Source organism: Podarcis raffonei, chromosome 5, assembly GCF_027172205.1.
Source record: "Podarcis raffonei isolate rPodRaf1 chromosome 5, rPodRaf1.pri, whole genome shotgun sequence".
NCBI lineage: Eukaryota > Metazoa > Chordata > Lepidosauria > Squamata > Lacertidae > Podarcis > Podarcis raffonei.
Window position 1 is genome coordinate 100,008,331 of NC_070606.1, and position 18,057 is coordinate 100,026,387.

At 47.0% G+C, this 18,057-nt stretch overlaps 1 protein-coding gene across 6 annotated transcripts in view; it reads left to right on the forward strand.

Annotated features, from left to right (window-relative positions):
* The window catches only part of TP63 (tumor protein p63), a 152,046-nt gene that overhangs the window by 58,063 nt on the left and 75,926 nt on the right, over nt 1-18,057 (forward strand). The window contains exon 1 of one of the 6 annotated variants that reach the window (XM_053390857.1): nt 546-722. The exons of the other annotated variants lie outside the window; for them this stretch is intronic. Coding sequence (XP_053246832.1) covers nt 681-722 — 42 coding nt within the window. The 5' untranslated portion in view covers nt 546-680. Of the gene's footprint in view, nt 1-545; nt 723-18,057 lie in introns of those variants that run through there. 6 annotated transcript variants of the gene reach the window in all.

Sequence of the window (18,057 nt, forward strand, 5' to 3'; positions counted from 1 at the left end):
CTTATGGTCCAACCAGTAAAATGGGAACAGCAGATGCTAGATTTGCGACCCAGTCTTGCCTTAAACGAGTTGTGCGGCTTGGTTGGAGCATTTTGCAAAAACAAATACTGAACATTAGGCGCAATTTGTTTCGTATGAAGTTTAACAAAGTTGTCGGGATGCTGTTGCTTCTCTGCCTGCTTTTTCCCCTCCAGACATTGCAAGAAGTGACCAGGAAAAGCCTCTCCGTCCCTTCCAAGCTCTTTTTACGTCCCGCCCTCTGTCTGGCATGCTCCCTCTTTCTCTGTCTCCCTCCCTCCCTCCCTCCCTCCCTCTCCCTCTGTCCCCTCTTCTTCTCCTCCTTTCCTTTTTAGAGATTGGTGATAAGGATTCCTTTGCCACTTAATGAGCTGGGAGAGGCCTCCCTCCATTGGAGTGGAGCAGCCCAGGTGCACAACATTTTGACAGGTACAGCCAAGCAGGCCCGCCCCACACCCACACCCCCCTCCTTGCCCGGAGAGGTATATAAGGCAACCTTAAATTATGTAGAGGAGCACACACTCTTGTCCTGACAGATTGCAAGCGGGATCGCCCACGTTACCCCAGAGGGTCTTATTGGGGGTGGGGGGTAACTGGTGGAAAGGAACAGCACCCTGGAGCCCGAGGAGAGGACAGCAGCGCTGCTTAACCTCACTGCTAACATGTTGTACCTTGAGAATAATGCCCAGTCCCAGTATAGTGAGGTAAGGAGATATTGCAGGTCTTGGCTAACATTTCTCTCTCTCCCTTCCTTCCAGGGAGAAAGTCTGGAGCGCTTTAGAAAGCTTTCTTTTTGCCTCCCCTCCCTCCCATTTCATTAACTGGGGGGGGGGCAGGGGTGGTTAATATTTGGGTTTTGGACAGTGCTGCAGCATTTTGAGAATTGCAATAATGATAATAAATAAATACCCAAGTTTGTAGAAATTGGGTGCTTTGGTCTCTGTTGTTGACTGTAAACCATTGTAACTGTCTTTCTGTTGCCACAATAGATGACTGGGTGCGAAGAAGCACATTGCGGAGGACTTGACTAGGTTTGAAAAGCAATGCAAAGAGAGGTTCTTTTGGAGACCAGATTGCTTGCAGATAGCGAGTTAATGGAGCTAGTTTTCCGTAAGGTGGCTAATTATCCCGTCCAGGCGGAGAAAAGCCCTTTTTGAATCTCTGTCAACAAGCCATGCATATAATGCGGCTGTAATGTGTGTGCTGAGCATCACCTGGGTTCCTTGTTTGCACAGCCATTATTTCGGTCTGGGTGCAAGAGGGAGTCTGTGTGCGCAGAGCGGGCTCTCGAAATGTTGGGCTGATCTGAGACTCGGGACGCTTGTTCGCTTGTGTGTGTGTCTCTGTGTGTGTGTTTATGGGGGAAGCTACGCACGGAGGAAGTTAGCCCTTATGTTCCCGGTTGACAACAATATTAGCTTACATTCCAGAGGAGAGGGCAGCTGTGTTGACACGCCATCTGAAAAGAGGAGGCAGCGGAACCCTGTGATTTGAGAAAGCCTCTTGGAGGAGGGAAATCTCCCTGCAGCTTAGTTTAATAATAATAATTAATAGATAGTTTAATAATAATAATAGTTTAATAATAATAATAATAATAATCAGTGGGCCCATTTGAGAACAGAATTTAATTTATTTCTTAAATTTATATCCTGCCCTTCCTCCGAAAGCTGGGATAGCAGTTGTCCTAGAGTATGTCGATGGAAAGGAGAAATGGTTCAAGAAAGCAAATGTCTGTCTTGGCAAATTTCTTTTTGTGCAAACGGCTCCAAACAGTTGGGCGAGCATTCGTTGGGCACGGGTGCAGTGGAGAAGCTTGGAAGAGGCTTAAGTAGGAAGACTATCGCAAGGGGGCCCCTGCTGGCTTACCCCCTTCCCCATCCAGCTAGTGCCTTGCTTTCTCTCCAGATGTGGCCAGGCAGAGATGCCTCTTTGTTCAGCTGTGATTTTTTTTCTGGTTACGTTGCTCCACGCCTCAGTTGCCCATCTGTAAAACGGAAAGACCACCCAGTGTAGCCAAGTGAGAACACGTCTTCTGACCCTGATTCTCTGGGGCTAGGGCTGGAGGTACATCGAACTCCATCCTGGACTGGTCTTGGCAAAATTTACCCAAGAACCAAGCACAGCATGGGCGCTCTGTGTTGATGGCCTCTTATGTTGTGTTTTTGGAATAATTCTGCTTCTCTCCTGCATCTCCGCTGCCTGTGTGGAGTGAATCTATCTGTCACTGTTTCTTGCTCTCCATTGTTCTTGTGTCTCTCCCACACTGGCCAGGTCTGATCCACGTCCGTTACCTCTTTTCAGAAGAGAAGGGGGTTCCATCACATCTGAATCTTCCAGGCTTCCTTCCCCTTGTCCGCCTGACGGTTCCCAATGGCCCTTCATTCACCGGGTTCAAATGTTTCAAGCATTGCAGAGTTAGTGGCATCCCTTTGTTGAAAAGGGAGAGCTTCGGCTCTGTTTCAAACTGGACAGCGCTGCTTTCTTTCTTCCTTTTAAGCGTTGATACCATGCAGGCCTCGCAAAATACTTTTGGTCTTTTAATGCTGCTCTCCTGGAGTGGAAAGAGAAGCGTGAGGAGGAGGGGGCTAGATCGAAGCAAACGGTGTTCATTTCTGCTTCTGAACCACCATATCCATAATTAAGGAGAGAGGGGGGAGGGAAGCTGCTTTGCAGTCTGAGAAAATTACACGGCGGGGGAAATCACAGCGCTTTGCGCTATTTTTTGCAACAGTTTGGCTCCGGCACCATTTTCTTTGCAATTCCGGTGGGACGTGAAAATCGTGTAATTCCAAATGGTTGACATTGTTCCGGAGCCCTCGAAGAGAGTGACAGAAACCAAAGCGAAAATGCTGATTTTTAACAAAGTTTTAGGAATCCTGCCTCAACCACCCATTACCACCACCGCCCGGCTGTGAAAATATCCAGACTCGGGGGGCCAGGGTTGCACAACCCATCTCTCGTTTGGGCCTGAGGACTTCCTTTCAAAGATGTCTTCTGCTTCTGCATGTTGAGTGTCACCAATTGCTGGACCACCTTTTGGAAGCAACCTACAACTGGCCCGAGAGTGATTGTGCCATCTTTGAGATCTGGAGGAGCAAGAAGAGGAGATGGGTCAGGAAGGGTGGAGCAGAAGGGCTGGAGTGAGGGGAGCTGGAGAACTTTTGGAGGTGGGAGACAGTGGAGAGAAGCTCTGCCCAGATGAACAAAGCTCTCAATGGCAGCTAGCTAGGCTGGTTGAGTTCTGCCTGCACAGCTCAAGGCCGCAAACACTTCGGAAACCCAGTTGCTGGAGACCACAGGAGGCGAGAGGGCTCTGGGGCCTGGATCCTGCTTGCAGGCTTTCCCGCAGGCATGTGGTTGGCCACTGTGACTGGAGCCCCTTCTTACACTGTTTTTCTGCTCTTATGGGGCTATAAGAGGTCAAGGAATAGGTTTGAAGGAAAGCTTGGCCATCTGGCCTACTGAGGATCAGTGGCTGTGGCTCTTTACAAAGTCATAAGGCCTACAGAAAGGTGGGAGAATGGGTGTCGGCTTCTTAGTTATGGCTGGGGTTGGGCTAGATGACCCTTAGGGGATCCTTTCCAGCTCCACAATTTTCTGATTCCATGATTCAGTTTTTGCAACTCCTACCCTTCTGGCTCCCACTGCCTCTTCTTCCTTGTGACTCATTCCTCTCCGGCCAGGGGTTTCCTGCGAGTGAGTTCCACCCAAGAGCCTGGGAGGCAGAACTGTTGTGCAAGTCCTAATGAAGGGCCTGCGGAGAACAGAGCCCTCCCAGGTACCTCTGCAGAGGAGAGGTCTTTGCACTCCCTTGTGCTCCTTGGCCACGCTCCCTTCGCTGCTGAAGTCCAAATCCTGAGCGATCAGCTGGGCTGGGGGTGCCCATAGAACACGCCGCCCCTGCTGTGTGGCACCCAAAGAGCTCAGACCACAGCAGCCCCCTCATGGAGGAGAAAGTTATGAATAGCTACTAGCCACAATGGCTGTGCTCTGCCTCTTCTCAATGCCAATTGTTGGGAAAACCCTGCTTTTAGGTTTCCCATTGAGGAAACCATGGCTTGCAAGTTTCCCATCTGGTTGGCTTTTGTGAGAACCAGATGGGCCATTGGTCTGCGTCAGGGCTATATTCTGATGCTCAGGTGGAACCTCCAGCCCCAGAGGCAGTCTACTGAGATTCCAATTTGGCCTCTGTGAGAACAGGATGCTGGACTAGATGGGCCATTGGCCTGATCCAGCGGGCTCCTCATGTTCTTCTGCGAAGTTCATGGAGTCCACGCTCAAAAGTGTGCCTCCATTCATGTGCCAGAGCTCAGGGGCTGCTGATGTCATAGAGGAAGAAGTGAGGCAAGATGCAGGCGGGTCTCGCCTGTGCCAGACAGACACCCGACTCCTCCTCGGCCCTGACTCACCCAGAGCAGGGTGCCGGCGACCTTGGTTGCAGCCGTTGGCCAAGTGGAAAGAGGGGGAAATGCGCTTGAAAGCCACTGGGTGTGAGGCATTGAACTCCTTCACCCTGCTGAGCATTTGGCGTGGTTAGGCAACAAGCAAGACATCTGCCACTTAGGGTTTTTTTAATGCTGGAAGGGGGGAGAGCGAGAGAGGAGATCTACAGGCTGCACACGGTGTGAAGGGAAGGCTCCGCCCTCCTCCGCCTGTGTCTTCAGGAGGTTGTTGAACCCAGGACACCTGACACGCAATCCTCTGCAGTGCCATTTTCCCAGGGCTGTTGTGCACAGCAGTTTCCGAGAACATTTGTACGCCCCGGTGCCTTGGGTAGCTCGCAACATGGAGCCATAGCTGTCAACTTTTCCCTTTTCTTGTGAGGAATCCTATTTGGAATAAGGGAATTTCCCTTAAGAAAGGGGAAACGTTGACAGCCAAGCATGGAGTGCACCATTGCAGTCCTGCGAATGCTGCTCCTTAAATCCCTGTATCAAAAGAGTTGCTTGTGCTAGGCTCGAAAGGCAAGGCACCTATCAGAATCCTCTCTCATAAACCGTAATAATAATAATAATAATAATAATAATAATAATAATAATAATCCAGGCACAAGAAGCTAAAGGAGAACCTCCATGGTCAGGGGCAGTGAAGACCTCTGAGTGCCAGGGGATACACAATGCCTTCTGCCTCCAGGTCCTTCTCATTGACTTTCTGGAGTGGGGGCCTCTGGTTGCCCAGCATGGGAAGTCGATGTCCAGACTATAGCTGGAACCTCTTGGTCTCCTTCCACAACAGACAAAACACACAGAGAGACATTTGGCTGAGTGTCGGGCGATGTTCCTGCATGGGCCAAACCTGGCCTTAACCTGCAAACAAGAAGCAGTTTGTTTTCTAGCGCAGCTAACTTTCCCCAGCAAAAATCCACCGCCTAGCCAGACTCTTTCCTGTGACTCTGGGCTTAATGGTGTTCCTTCTCAGACAACCATCTTGAGAGGCAGTGTTGTGTAGTGGTTAGAACAGGGCCTTTCTCAAACTCAGGTCGCTAGATGTTGTTGGACTGCAACTCCCATCATTCCTGACCACTGTCACTGCCTCTCATGTGCACCTACCTCACAAGGTGGTTGTGTGGATGAAATGGGGGGGGTACCATGTGTGCCACGTTGAGTTCCCTGGAGGGGAAAAGTTTGGAGTAAAATGCAATAATACAATGCAATTGCAATACTTAAAAGTATTTTAACTTTAAACTCAAGGGCTGTTTTCAAACAGCTGTATTTGGAGGGAGAGGGAAAAGTATGGTGAGGAAATCTACCTGTAGCCAGGTTGCAGACAGCTCTCTCCATCCCTCCCTCCCCTCCTCTTCTCCCCCCCTCCACCCCCCACAGCCCATGTTCTCTGGCCCCTTTCCAAGGGGGAAGGCAGTTCTGTCTTCAAAGGAAGAGACTTAACCAATCATTCAGTGGAGTGAGTTCCACCACCATGAAGGTGCTGACAAGGAAATTATTGCGGCTATACAAACACTGATGCTCCTTCCCTCCTCGTTCTCTCCTCTCATCCCCTCCCTCCCCCCCCCCCCGCCCGCCCGGCTGTTCGAAACGGACAAAGGAAGTTGAGTGTTCAAAATCTAGGAAGGACCCACTCTGACCTTAAACTGGGTACCGTTTCCTTTTATGATCTGGAGCTGCATTAACTGCCCTGTGGTTTAATTTTTGCTCTGGAATCTCTCACCCGTTCCATAGCATTTTTTAGTCGCTTAGCTGATTTTGGGGGTGGGGGTGGGGGGGAAGGAAGTCAGTTGCCACTGAAGCACAATTTGAACTCTGTTCCGCTTGTCTTTGGCTCATCCGGACTTTGTGCCTTTGTGCTGCCTTCGGAGAAGCATTGCACTCAGAATCCTTCCTAGTCGCAAGTGCAATCGTCCCAGCTCCTTTTGAAAGAGGGTTGCCATGTTGGTTAAGCTGTACAGATGGAAGCTGGTTCTCGCCAGGCAGTCAAAATCTGGCAGAAGCAGTCTTTACTGGTCAAGCGCACACCGCAGGATCTGTTGTGGATCTGGGTGTTGCGTTGCATTTTGTACTTTGCATTCTGCACACCGTCATATGCCAAACTGCACCATGTTCTGCAAATGGCATCAGTTGCTCAACTGCAACAGTGCTGTTCAGAAACAAGCATTGGGATGGGAGAATCTGACCATTGCAGCCTCTCTTTGCTTCTCATTTTCCCAAACTTCGTGTCCAGTTCTCCACAGTTCCACATCCGTTACTTTTTTTAAAAAATATCCTCACACACAAAAAAGAATCAGCCTTTTAGTGCCAATTTTTCCCAAATATATACAGATGCAATTTTGCCTAATGGGCTCATTTTTCCAAAGTTGTTTCCCCTAATATGATGGATTGTTCTAGACTTTCTTCTCACAAATATATGCATTCACACACACACACACACACACACACACACACACACACACACAACTCTTACCCTTGTGCTTGTGCATGAATTACTTGAACGGAGAATTGCATTGCAAAATTTGGATAAGTGTGAATTTCAAGGGATGGTTGCACTTTGGTTCACTTATCGCTTTGGAAACTGCAGATGAGTTGCCTTTAAGCGCAAGTGGAATTGAATTTATCCCCATATCTAAATTCAAAACCTTGGGATATATGGAAACCTCCCTCAACGCCGACATTTCTCTGTCTCATCAAAGCTATCCTTCCGCTTCGCTCGAAATGTAATTTCTTCAGCAAATCTCTCACCAAATTCACCTTTGAAACATCACTTTAGAGCAGGGGTCAGCAACCTTTTTCAGCCGTGGGCCAGTCCACAATCCCTCAGACCATGTGGTGGGCCAGACTATATATTTTTGGGGGGAATGAACGAATTCCTATGCCCCACGAATAACCCAGAGATGCATTTTAAATAAAAGCACACATTCTGCTCATGTAAAAACACTCTGATTCCCGGATCATCCATGGGCTGGATTGAGAAGGTGATTGGGCCTTAGATTGCTTACCTCTGCTTTAGAGGAATCTTCACCAAACTAGACTGTTACTTATGTTGTGTCTTTAAAATTACCTGTTTTCAAAATTCCCAAGGATCTCCAACCCCACCCTCTTTTGAAGTCAGCCTGCAGCTTCTGCTTCAATTAGTTACATGGGTGGGTTTTGCCTCACTGATGAAAAAAATACATGTTCCTCTCCCTCTTTTTACACACTTCCACCCCCCCCCCCAAAAAACCCCTTCCTGCTTTTGCTTTAGGTCTCCCCCAGTTGTGTCTTCCTTGCCACAAAGGGATTTCTGAGAAATGTTCACACCTTGTTGTGACGCCCTGGGCTTGTGTACATCGATATTAATGCGCCTTTGAGCACTAAGCAAGTGATCGACGGCAGGGATTATGGGGCTGGCTTCAGAAAAGGGATGAGCGCTTCATGGGAACCTCACAAAACAATAGGTTTGGGGCACTTCCGGGTGGAGGGTGGTGGTTTTTTTATCTACTGAGTCACGAATGCAGGTTCGGCAAGGCCAGTATAGCTGCCCCATTCGCCTTGGCTCTCATTTCAAATTGCAAATCAGGATAGTGCAGGATGAAGGCATATGGCAGGTTGCAAGGCAAAGGTGTAGCAATAGTTTTTGGAATGAATCATCAGAGCAGTTTCCCCCAACCTGCCCCCTCCAGATGTTTTGGAGGCTAACTCTCACCAGCCACTGTTGGTGGGTGTTGAGCTGCAGAACATCTGGAGAACTTCCAGGGAGGCCCCTAAAGCCCTTAGAGATCCTGGGTGAGGCACTGTGGGAAAGGCCGAATTCTGTGCTAGGGATCACTAGGAAAGGAATCAAGCTGCTGCAGACATCAGAACCCCGTTCTACAACTCTATGGTGCGACCACATTTTGAATGCTGTGTACAGTTCTGGTGGCCTCACTTCAAAAAGAAGACTGCAGAGTTGGAAAAGGTTCACAAAAGGACCACCAAAGTGATTGTGGGCGTGGAGCAACTTAGGAAGAAAGGTCACAGCGTTTGGGACTTTTTAATTTAGAGAAAAGGAGAGTAAGAGGCGAAAAGATAGAAGCTTATAAAGGAGGAAGTAGGTAGAGGAAAGTTTTTCTCCCTCTCTCAAAACACGAGAACTCGTGGAGATCCAAAGAAGCTGAATATTGGAAGATTCGGGACAGATTTATTTATGCAGTGCCTAGTTAAACCGTGGAACTCCCTCCCACCGGAAGCAGTGATGGCCACCATCTTGGATGGCTTTAAAAGAGGATTGGACAGATTCATGGAGGAAGAGAAGGCTATTGATGTCTACTGGCTGTGATGGCTTTGTTCTACCTTTGCAACTGGGTGCAGTAATGCCCTCTGAATCCCAGCTGCAAGAAATCGTACAAGGGGAGAGAGCTTCAGTATTGCTTGTGGGTTTCCCAGTGGGGCATCTGGTTGGCCCCTGTGGGAACAGGAGACTGGACCAACTGGGCCATTAGCCTGTTCCAACGGGCTCTTCTGTTCTGACTGATAAGGCTAAATAAAAAAATTCTCTCTCTCTCTTTTTTTTGCACACCTTTTCACTCTGTCTCTCAGGGCTGACCCCAGAACATTCTCCAGTAGCAGACAATCCACAAGGATTTGCAGCAGATCCCCTTGCAGTGTCACTGAGGTGCAGCTCTCAGAGTTGTGCTTTGCCGTCCTAGCTTTGCCTGCTGCATCCCTGACTTCCAATAAAGATATATCCTCCATTCATGCTTCTCTCCCCCATCTGCTTGAATGCTCTCGGGTCACAGGATCATAGAATTGTAGAGCTGGAAGAGACTTTGAGGGTCATCTAGTCCAGCCGCCTGTGCAATGCAGGAATCTCAAGTGAAGCATCCAGGAGGGAGCTGGTCTCTTGGTCTAGTGTGCACCTGTCATTTCCTGATCCCTTAACTATCTGGTGTGGGTTCCCTACCTCTCCTTCCTCAACTTAGCCACGGTATACTGTTGTGTCTGTGAAGTGTAGGTCAGTTCCCATGAGGCAAGACACAGCGATAACAGCAAAACCTTCACTGAACTACATAACTGGGAAACAGGGGCAAAGCAACTGCTTATATACACTCCTGAAAGCCTGGGCCACTCCCACTTCCAACGTGATTGGCTGTCTAAACTTCCAAGCTGCGAATCACGACTCAGAGATGAAGAGCCAATGGCAGAGGCCCAAATCCTGAAATGTTCTGTGATTGGACATCATGTATCAAATCAGAACACAGGAGCTCAGAATCCTTAGTCCAGACCATAGCTGTCAACATTTCCCTTTTTTAAAGGGAAATTCCCTTATTTCGAATAGGATTCCTCGCAAGAAAAGAGAAAAGTTGACAGCTATGGTCCAGACTCAAGCTCAGGCAAACACAGACCACTGAATACATAATAGTCTGCACTGGGATAATGCGAAATGTGGTTAATTTTTAACCAGGGCTTGCCAACCAGCTTCGAACCCTGGTTTCAGACTCATTCACTAACAGGCAGTGTGCAGTGCCACACCATAGTTGGTGTTGAAAAGAGATGGGAGCAAGGAATTTGTGTAGGAAGAATGTGGGGCATGGGCACATGTGTGTGTGTATGTGAAAAACCCACAGGTAGCTCCCGAGCCTTCACAGGAGCTAAAAAGTCTGTGTTTGGGTGGGATGGTTTATTGGTTTGTTTTTTGTTCTTGTTTCATCATTTATTTTGTGTTCTCAGTTTGTATTTTTATGTTGCAAACTACAGATGGAGGCCAGTATACAAATTTAATAAATAATAATAATGTAGGAGTGCTTAAGAGGTCAGGAGATGTCTGCTATGGCCAGGAATGATGAAAGAGACTCATGTTTTGGAGTTATGCATTTAGGAAATGCAAGGTACTAGCAGTTTAAATTGTGCCGTGCGTTCTGGTGCATTGCAGACCCTTCAGAGTTTTTCATGCATACCTAAAAAAGAATGGAAAAAGTTCTGAGAATCTTTGCGATGGAAAAGGCAAGAGGGTGACGATTCTGACCCGAGGGTCCGGGCGTTTTTGAAATGGTTGTGTGAGTGAGCAAGAGGAGTTGATGGGAATTAAAGAGGTTTTGCCTCCCTTGGCAACTTCTTCTTTGAAAGAGATGGACTTTTCCGTGAGGAATGTGTGCCTGTCCTTTTCAAGTTGACATCTCGCCCTGTCAGCAGATCTGTAGCATATCTGCATGAAACTTTATCTGCTTCTGGAGGGCTCCCTGGCAGTTAAATGACAACACATTGACGTTAAAGCTGCCGATGGAGGCGAGAGAATTTTAGAACCCAGGAAACCATCTTGGGCAGACAAAACAACCAGCCACGATGATTTGTTTTAAAGGACTCTCCCGCAGTGATGCATCTGGGGCTGGCGAGGTAGATGTCCTGAGCTAAGAAGTGACCCATTTGGCCACTTGCCCTGTGCCATTTTGAAGGAGACAATGGCAATGAGTTGGTGTAGCCCTAAATACCGTATTTTTTGCTCCATAAGTGCACCTGACCATAAGACGCACCTAGTTTTTAGAGGAGGAAAACAAGAAAAAAAATATTCTGAACAAAACAGTGGATGTATGATTTTTGTGATTCATGCTGTGGCCACAGACATGTGATCTGATGGTGAATTTGGGGTGACCCAATGTCAGAATCCTGAGGATCCATGGGCTTTTACCTCCCCCCTCCCAGGCAGCCTCCTTTATCTCTAGCGTCCCTTATCTCTCTCCCTGATCGGCAAACAATCAGCACCCCTTTCAACACCCCCTTCCCTCTTTCAAAAAAAAGAGCATGATCTGCTTTTTGCTCCTGGGCAATTTGGCTCCAGGGACCACTCATTCGCTCCATAAGACGCACAGACATTTCCCCTTACTTTTTTGGGAAGAAAAAAGTGTGTCTTATGGAGCGAAAAATACGGTACTTGATCCAGGGCAGTGGAGGTTCTGGTCCGCCTGCTCTGAGCATCAACTGCTACCCTGCTTTCTGCGCACTCTGGCAGAAATATTTGGTTTCCTTTGGGGGGGTACAGGCAGAGAATCTGAAGCTCCCAGGCTCAAACCCCACTGGAATCTCTGGGTAGGACTGGGAGAGGCTCCTGCCTGAAATCATGGTGAGCCATTGCTGCCAGCCAGTGTAGACCATATTGAGCTAAATGCACCAATGGTGTGAGATAGGATAGGGCAGCTTCTTGGCTTCCTTTAGTTGCAGATGGCAAGGGTTGGAACTGAGGCCTGCTAATGCATCTGCTCTTCCTCTGGGCTTGGTGAGATGCACAAACACACTGTCTCCTGGCAGCTATAAATATCTGGAGAGATGTGTTGTTCCTGAGATGTGTGCCCCTACGCTTGTCCTGGGCTCGAGTCTTCCCATCCTGTCGCCCTCTGGCCAGGCTTCACCTGGGGTCAAATCATCTGCTCACCTGTCCTCTGTGGGTGACCCAGGCCGTCCTCCTGTCAGCCCTGAGTGATGATGTGCTTTTGCCCATTGCAATAAAATGGGAGATGGCTGCTGATAATCGTTACAGTTGACAAAAGATGGAATGAAAGGAGAATGGCGAATAAACCCCTGGCACCGGCGCTTTCCTTGTGCGCCCTTCCCGCGAACCCTTTCCAACTTTCCCCCAGCTCTGATCTCCTGATACAGCTCTTTATAAAAAAAGAGTTGCCTTCGGTCATCCGAAGGCAATTTTGCTCTTGTCTCGGAGATTGCCACCCAAGCTTGTTTGTTTCCCAGCGCTGAAGCTTCGCTGAAATTGTGGCAGCTTTGCCAGGGCTGATTTGGGCAGACAGTTGCTTTTCTGCATCCAAACATACATATTTGTGTGCCAGGCATTGCTTTAGGTTCAGAGAGCTCTTCTCCAGCCCTCCCATCATTTATACCTCATTATCCTTTTGCACTGATAATTGATGATGATAAGAAGGATTTCTTAAACTCTGCCCAGTTACTCATCTGGGCAGAAATTCAAATAAAATTAAAAATGGGAGGCTGGGGAAGCAGAATCCCATCTGCTGGCATTGCTGTAATCTCCATGGAGTCTATATGTTGGAGGCAGGATCCTGACCCCCCCCCATGTTTATTTATACCTGGAAATGTAGAAATGGCAGGTAATTTGAGGACTGTGTGTTTCTGAAGCTAGGACTGCACATCTCTGTCGTGAATTCCTTGTAAGGTTTTGGACGCATTTTCTGATCTGGAAAAGGATAAACATGCCGTACTTCACAATGAAGCGAGGCTCTGTAAAATATATATTTACTTACGGTTGATAAACAATCATATTGATAAACTGGACAGATTATTTTTTTAAAAAGGGGTTATACTTTATTTTCTAATTTGTGCCTTTGTGTGTGCTTGGTCGTTTGTAAGCTCCAAACATAAAGGGATCTATCTTGGAATTTTCGAATCCTGACATACCAGTAGCTTGTGAACGGGTCCGCATTAAAATGAAATTATTTGCGTTTTGCGTCCTGCTCTGTGCAATGGGAATGAATGCTTGCAACAAACTTTGGTAGGGATAACATACACACATCCTAGAAACAGTTTTATAAACAGTTATTTTTAAGATCGCAGAGATCACCGCCATGTGGGGAGAGCTGACTTGCAGATTGGGGTGAAAAGGACTTGTGTAACAGGGAAAATGAGTTCACACACACAGCACAGTCAGTCAGGACTGGTGTATGTCTCTTTATTTGCAGGGAAAGAGAGCCAAATAAGTTTGTTAAATATATCATAAAAGAGTGGATTCATTGCAGGGCAAAGGGGTGGGGGGAATCCATACTATGCCTGTACTTCCAAAAACTCAGGGAGTGTTGAGCTCCTGGGTTTCAAAAGTCAAGTTTGATATCTTCCCTAAATATTTCCTTGCCGTACACCGATGCAGAGTCCTCATATTAAAAAATAAAATAAAATCATTTTGTCGTGTGGGGCAAGAGCTCGTCTTGTTTTGCACTGACCTGCTGTCACGGGCTGGCTGTTTTGCTTTAAAAATAAATAAATGTTTCCTGTTACAACTGAAAAAGGAGTAAAGTGCAAGAGGGAAAACCCCACAGATTTTCAGCTAAAGTCGTTTGTCCTTGATGATTCCCCACTGGGGAGTGAGTGTGTGTGTGTGTGTGTGTGTGTGTGTGTGTGTGTGTGTTCTGTCCTCTGATCATCCTGGCCTGAAACAAATTGTACCTTTTTATTATTGTGAACCAGAGGCAGGTGGTAGAAGAGAGACCAAAAAAATGGCAAGTATTTTGCCCTGGGGCGCTGTTTATTTGGATGGTGCTCTGATGCTGCTGACAGGGTCTCCTGCGAGGAAGGGGGGGAAAGTTCAATTGATCTTATGTTGCAGAACCTGGGTTGGGTTAAGAGTAGGTAATTCATGTCTCAGACAGTGTCAGGCAGAGGCTTAGATCATTTTGGAAAACCTGTCTGGAGTTTTTCAGAGAAGCCTTCGTATTTTTAAAGACCTGTTGTTGCCTTCTGTGCCCGATTATTTTTTAAAAAAATAAATATTTTATCCTTCACCTTCTCCCCCAAACTCAGATTGGACACAAACGACTTGACCAGAAATATTCCATATATTCCTGTTGCCAAAGGGTGAAAGCAGAGAGATTGGCATTGATTGGCACTTCTAACTTCCCACCTCCCCAATTTCAGGAATGGGCAGCCAGCCTTAAAAACAGAAAGTAATAAAGCACTGGAATGTCAGAATATTGTGGGAGATATTGGGAAGGAGGTGGTTAAAATAGCAGAAGCCTTGAGGTTTTAAGGAGGGGAGGAAATACTGTAAGGTGTCTACGAAGTCTTAACATCCCAGAAGAAACGTGCGTTGAGCTCAATGGGGTGCAGAAAATTGCAGCTAAATTCTGTCTCCATCTGCAACCTGAGCCTCTATCTGAGTAACATCACATTCCTAGGCAAGTTTACTTTGTAGTCAGTCCCACTCAGTTCAATGGGGCTTACTTCCAAGTAAGCTTGCATGTGATGAAGTTGGCACACCGCTTAGTTGAGCCCGGTATTTCATAACATCTGAAGAACTGGCCTGCTTTCTCCTCCTTTTAAAAACTGCCTCTGTGTTTTTTAATAGTTGTGGCCACGTTTTGCTTTTTATTTGTTTTATTTGTTTATTTTTTTTAAAGCACACACAGAAAGGTAAACTGACCTTGTTATTCCAGGGTAGAAGTCAGAGAGGAGAACTCTTCTGTGAACCATGCAACAGAAACCAAACCTAAAGTTAGAATCAGTTTGAGAGTTATTTACTGTTAAAAAAAAATAACTTTCACCATTTAACGTAACTGATTTGTTTTTGTAATTAGCAAAAGTATCGTACCTGCTGGTGATTCAGCTCCTCCCACCCACTGTTCGAATGAAAAGGGTGATTTCAAAATTCCACATCAGCATTGACCAGTATTAACCAATATTTGATGGGTCAACGGACCAAAACTCTTTTGACCAAATACCCAAACCCTCAACTTGAAGCCTGAAGCCTTCTCCTAGGACAACCACTGATGTGTATTGGTGTACTGAGTACCAACTGCATGTTTGAAAGGTCAGAAATGTTAGTTGCATCAGAAGGATGTGTGTGAGACATCATTTGTGCCATAGGGTTTTTCTTTTGCAAATGACTGTTAACTGTCTGCATGATTTTTGTGCTTTAGATAGCAGACATTTGACAAAGCAGCAAGCGGATAGCATCTGGGAAATGACATTTTACACACACTAAATCAGTGTTAGGGACACGGGTGGCGCTGTGGGTTAAACCACAGAGCCTAGGACTTGCCGATCAGAAGGTCGGTGGTTCGAATCCCTGCGACGGGGTGAGCTCTCGTTGCTCGGTCCCTGCTCCTGCCAACCTAGCAGTTCGAAAGCACACCAGTGCAAGTAGATAAATAGGTACCGCTCCAGCGGGAAGGTAAACAGCATTTCCGTGTGCTGCTCTGGTTCGCCAGAAGTGGCTTAGTCATGCTGGCCACATGACCCGGAAGTTGTCTGCGGACACAACGGCTCCCTCGGCCAATAAAGCGAGATGAGCGCCGCAACCCCAGAGTCGGTCACGACTGGACCTAATGGTCAGAGGTCCCTTTACCTTTACAAATTAGTGTTGGCTGAACCAGGAGGAAATCAGCTTGGCATCCCCCCTATGGCAGCCAGGCATTGAGATGGTTCTCTGAATTGTCCCCCTAAGCCATGGCTGGGGTGTGTGTGTGGCCCTTCGCATCCTGTTGGACTCTGTTGGTCTGTGATGATGGGAGCCATCTCAAGTTGACTTCCTTCTTCTCATTCAGGCAAGGCTGGGCATTGATTTGGTGCATGGAAAAGGCGGTTTGCTGCATCTCTCCACACCCCCCCCCCCCAGTTCCCAATGCATTGAACAGACTTCTCAGCAATTCAAAGGGTAATTCAGCCATCAGCCTCGCTCTCCCTTCCACATTTCAGGCGGGATGACTACTTTATATCTCCGCGTTTTGCTTGATTGCCAACTTAGGGAACTTGCAAAAGCACTCTAGAGGGAGGGAGAAGTGGGAAGGAGTTCGTGACAACTCAGGTGCCAGCCAATCAGTGCTGTGCACAGCCATATTCTGCTGCATACAGGCAGAACTAGTTTGTCTAAGCTTGATCCTGGCAAGGAAGGCGCAGGCAGCTCATATAATGTACATTGTGCACAGTCTTAAATAGCAGCTGCTTCTCCTGGCTTATGTAGTTACGATCAGGAGTTTCTCTCTCTCCTCTGCTCCACTTCTTAAATGTTCGAAAACTTACCTACCCATGCTTCTTGGTTAAACTTCTGTTTGCCATGCTGCACACATTCTGCCTTTCCCTAACAAACTTATACGCTAGTCCCGTTTTTTTAAAAAAAAAAACCAATAATCGACTCTGCCCAGTTTTGAATTGCAGTGTGAGGATTTGTTAGTGCTCAGCTGTGGATCTGGAATATGCACTTGTCTCTGTGATCTTTGTGTGCCTTTCCTCTCCCTGCCCTTTGCCACGCCACTTTCCCTAAAGTAGTAAAGTCTTCCAGACCTTTACCAGTGAATTTCAGCCATTGAAACATGGGTATCCATTCTGTTAGCCAGCTTATTCCACCCTTTGCCATGCTGGTGCCCTCTGAAACTGTTGGATCACAGCTCCAATCACCCAAAACACCATGGGGCTGTGCTGGCTGCGGCTGTTTAAAAATATCTGGAGGGCACCAAATTGGCAAGGGCTGCCTTATCCATTTTACACAGGTTTAAAACCTCGAGTTTCTGTGGTGCTCTGGCAGTTCTGCCTCCCATTCCCCCCCACCTAATCTTGTACCAGCAATTTTACGAAGCCGTTGTTTTTCCACTTGACTGTTTGTTTGGACCTCTGGACGTATACGGTTTGCTGCTGGTTTTGTTTCGCTTGCACATTTTATTTATTTATTATTTATCAGACCGATATGCCTCCTCCCCTTTGCCAAGCTGCCAATGCACATGGATTGCAGCACCGTTTTTAATTAAACATCACAGCTATGTGGGATGCAATTTACAACAGCGGATTAAATGAAGTATCGAGGAAATAAATTGGACTAGCCAAAGCTGTGATACAGTTTTGCATGTGTACAGGTACAAAGTAATTAACTGTTACTGAAGGGAACCTGAGTGCTCTTTTGCATTTCTCGTTGGAATAGAGATATATAACCAGTGCTATTTTTCTGGGGGGATGCAGGGGTACGCATACCCCTAAAGATTTTGTGAATCTTGGTACTTTTGTCCATTTACTTTATTTATTTTTCCTGTTTTGAACTATAAAATAGTGATTTTTCTTGAGTCAAAATGAGAGTACCCCTAAACATTTTTTAAAGAAAAAAAGCAGTGTATATAACAGTTAAATCTGGGATTCAATGTAGCCTTTGTCTAAGGTGAGATCTTACTTATAGCAGAGGAACCGTGATGCAGCAATACAAATGCACTGGAATCCATTCCTGATCTGTGATTTAATCTGTGTACACATCCCCCAGGGTGCTTCGAGGGATTATTGCTGTCTGGTATTGCAATCCCATGTGCTCACCTGCTTGTGTGCACCGCAAACTGCATGGCAAAACAAGGCACAGAAGCTGGCAAATTACAGATGTGTCCACAATAAATTTCAGAGATTCTTCAAAGTCTGATGGGACGGGAAGTGAAGGAGAGCAGCCCAACCCATTGAACAATCACAAAATGGAACGGGGACTCACCTGCATCAATGGGATTGAGACAGGTATCTGTGCAAATCCAGGATTTACTTGGCAAAGGGCTGTGCTGAGCTTTCAGTTTCTGGAGGTATGTGTGCCAGAGAAGAAAGCCCAGTTTCAGTCTCTGGCAGTGCCAGGTTCGACTGGGAGAAACCCCTGAGGCTGAAACTCCAGAGAGCTGCTGCCAGTCAGATCAGTCAATAATAATAATAATAATAATAATTTATACCCCGCCCATCTGGCTGGGTCCCCCCAGCCACTCTGGGCAGCTTCCAACAAAACACAAAAATACAATAACCTATTAAACATTAAAAGCTTCCCTAAACAGGGCTGCCTTTAGATGTCTTCTAAAAGTTTGGTAGTTGTTTTTCTCTTTGCCGTCTGGTGGGAGGGCATTCCGCAGGGCGGGCGCCACTACCAAGAAGGCCCTCTGCCTGGTTCCCTGTG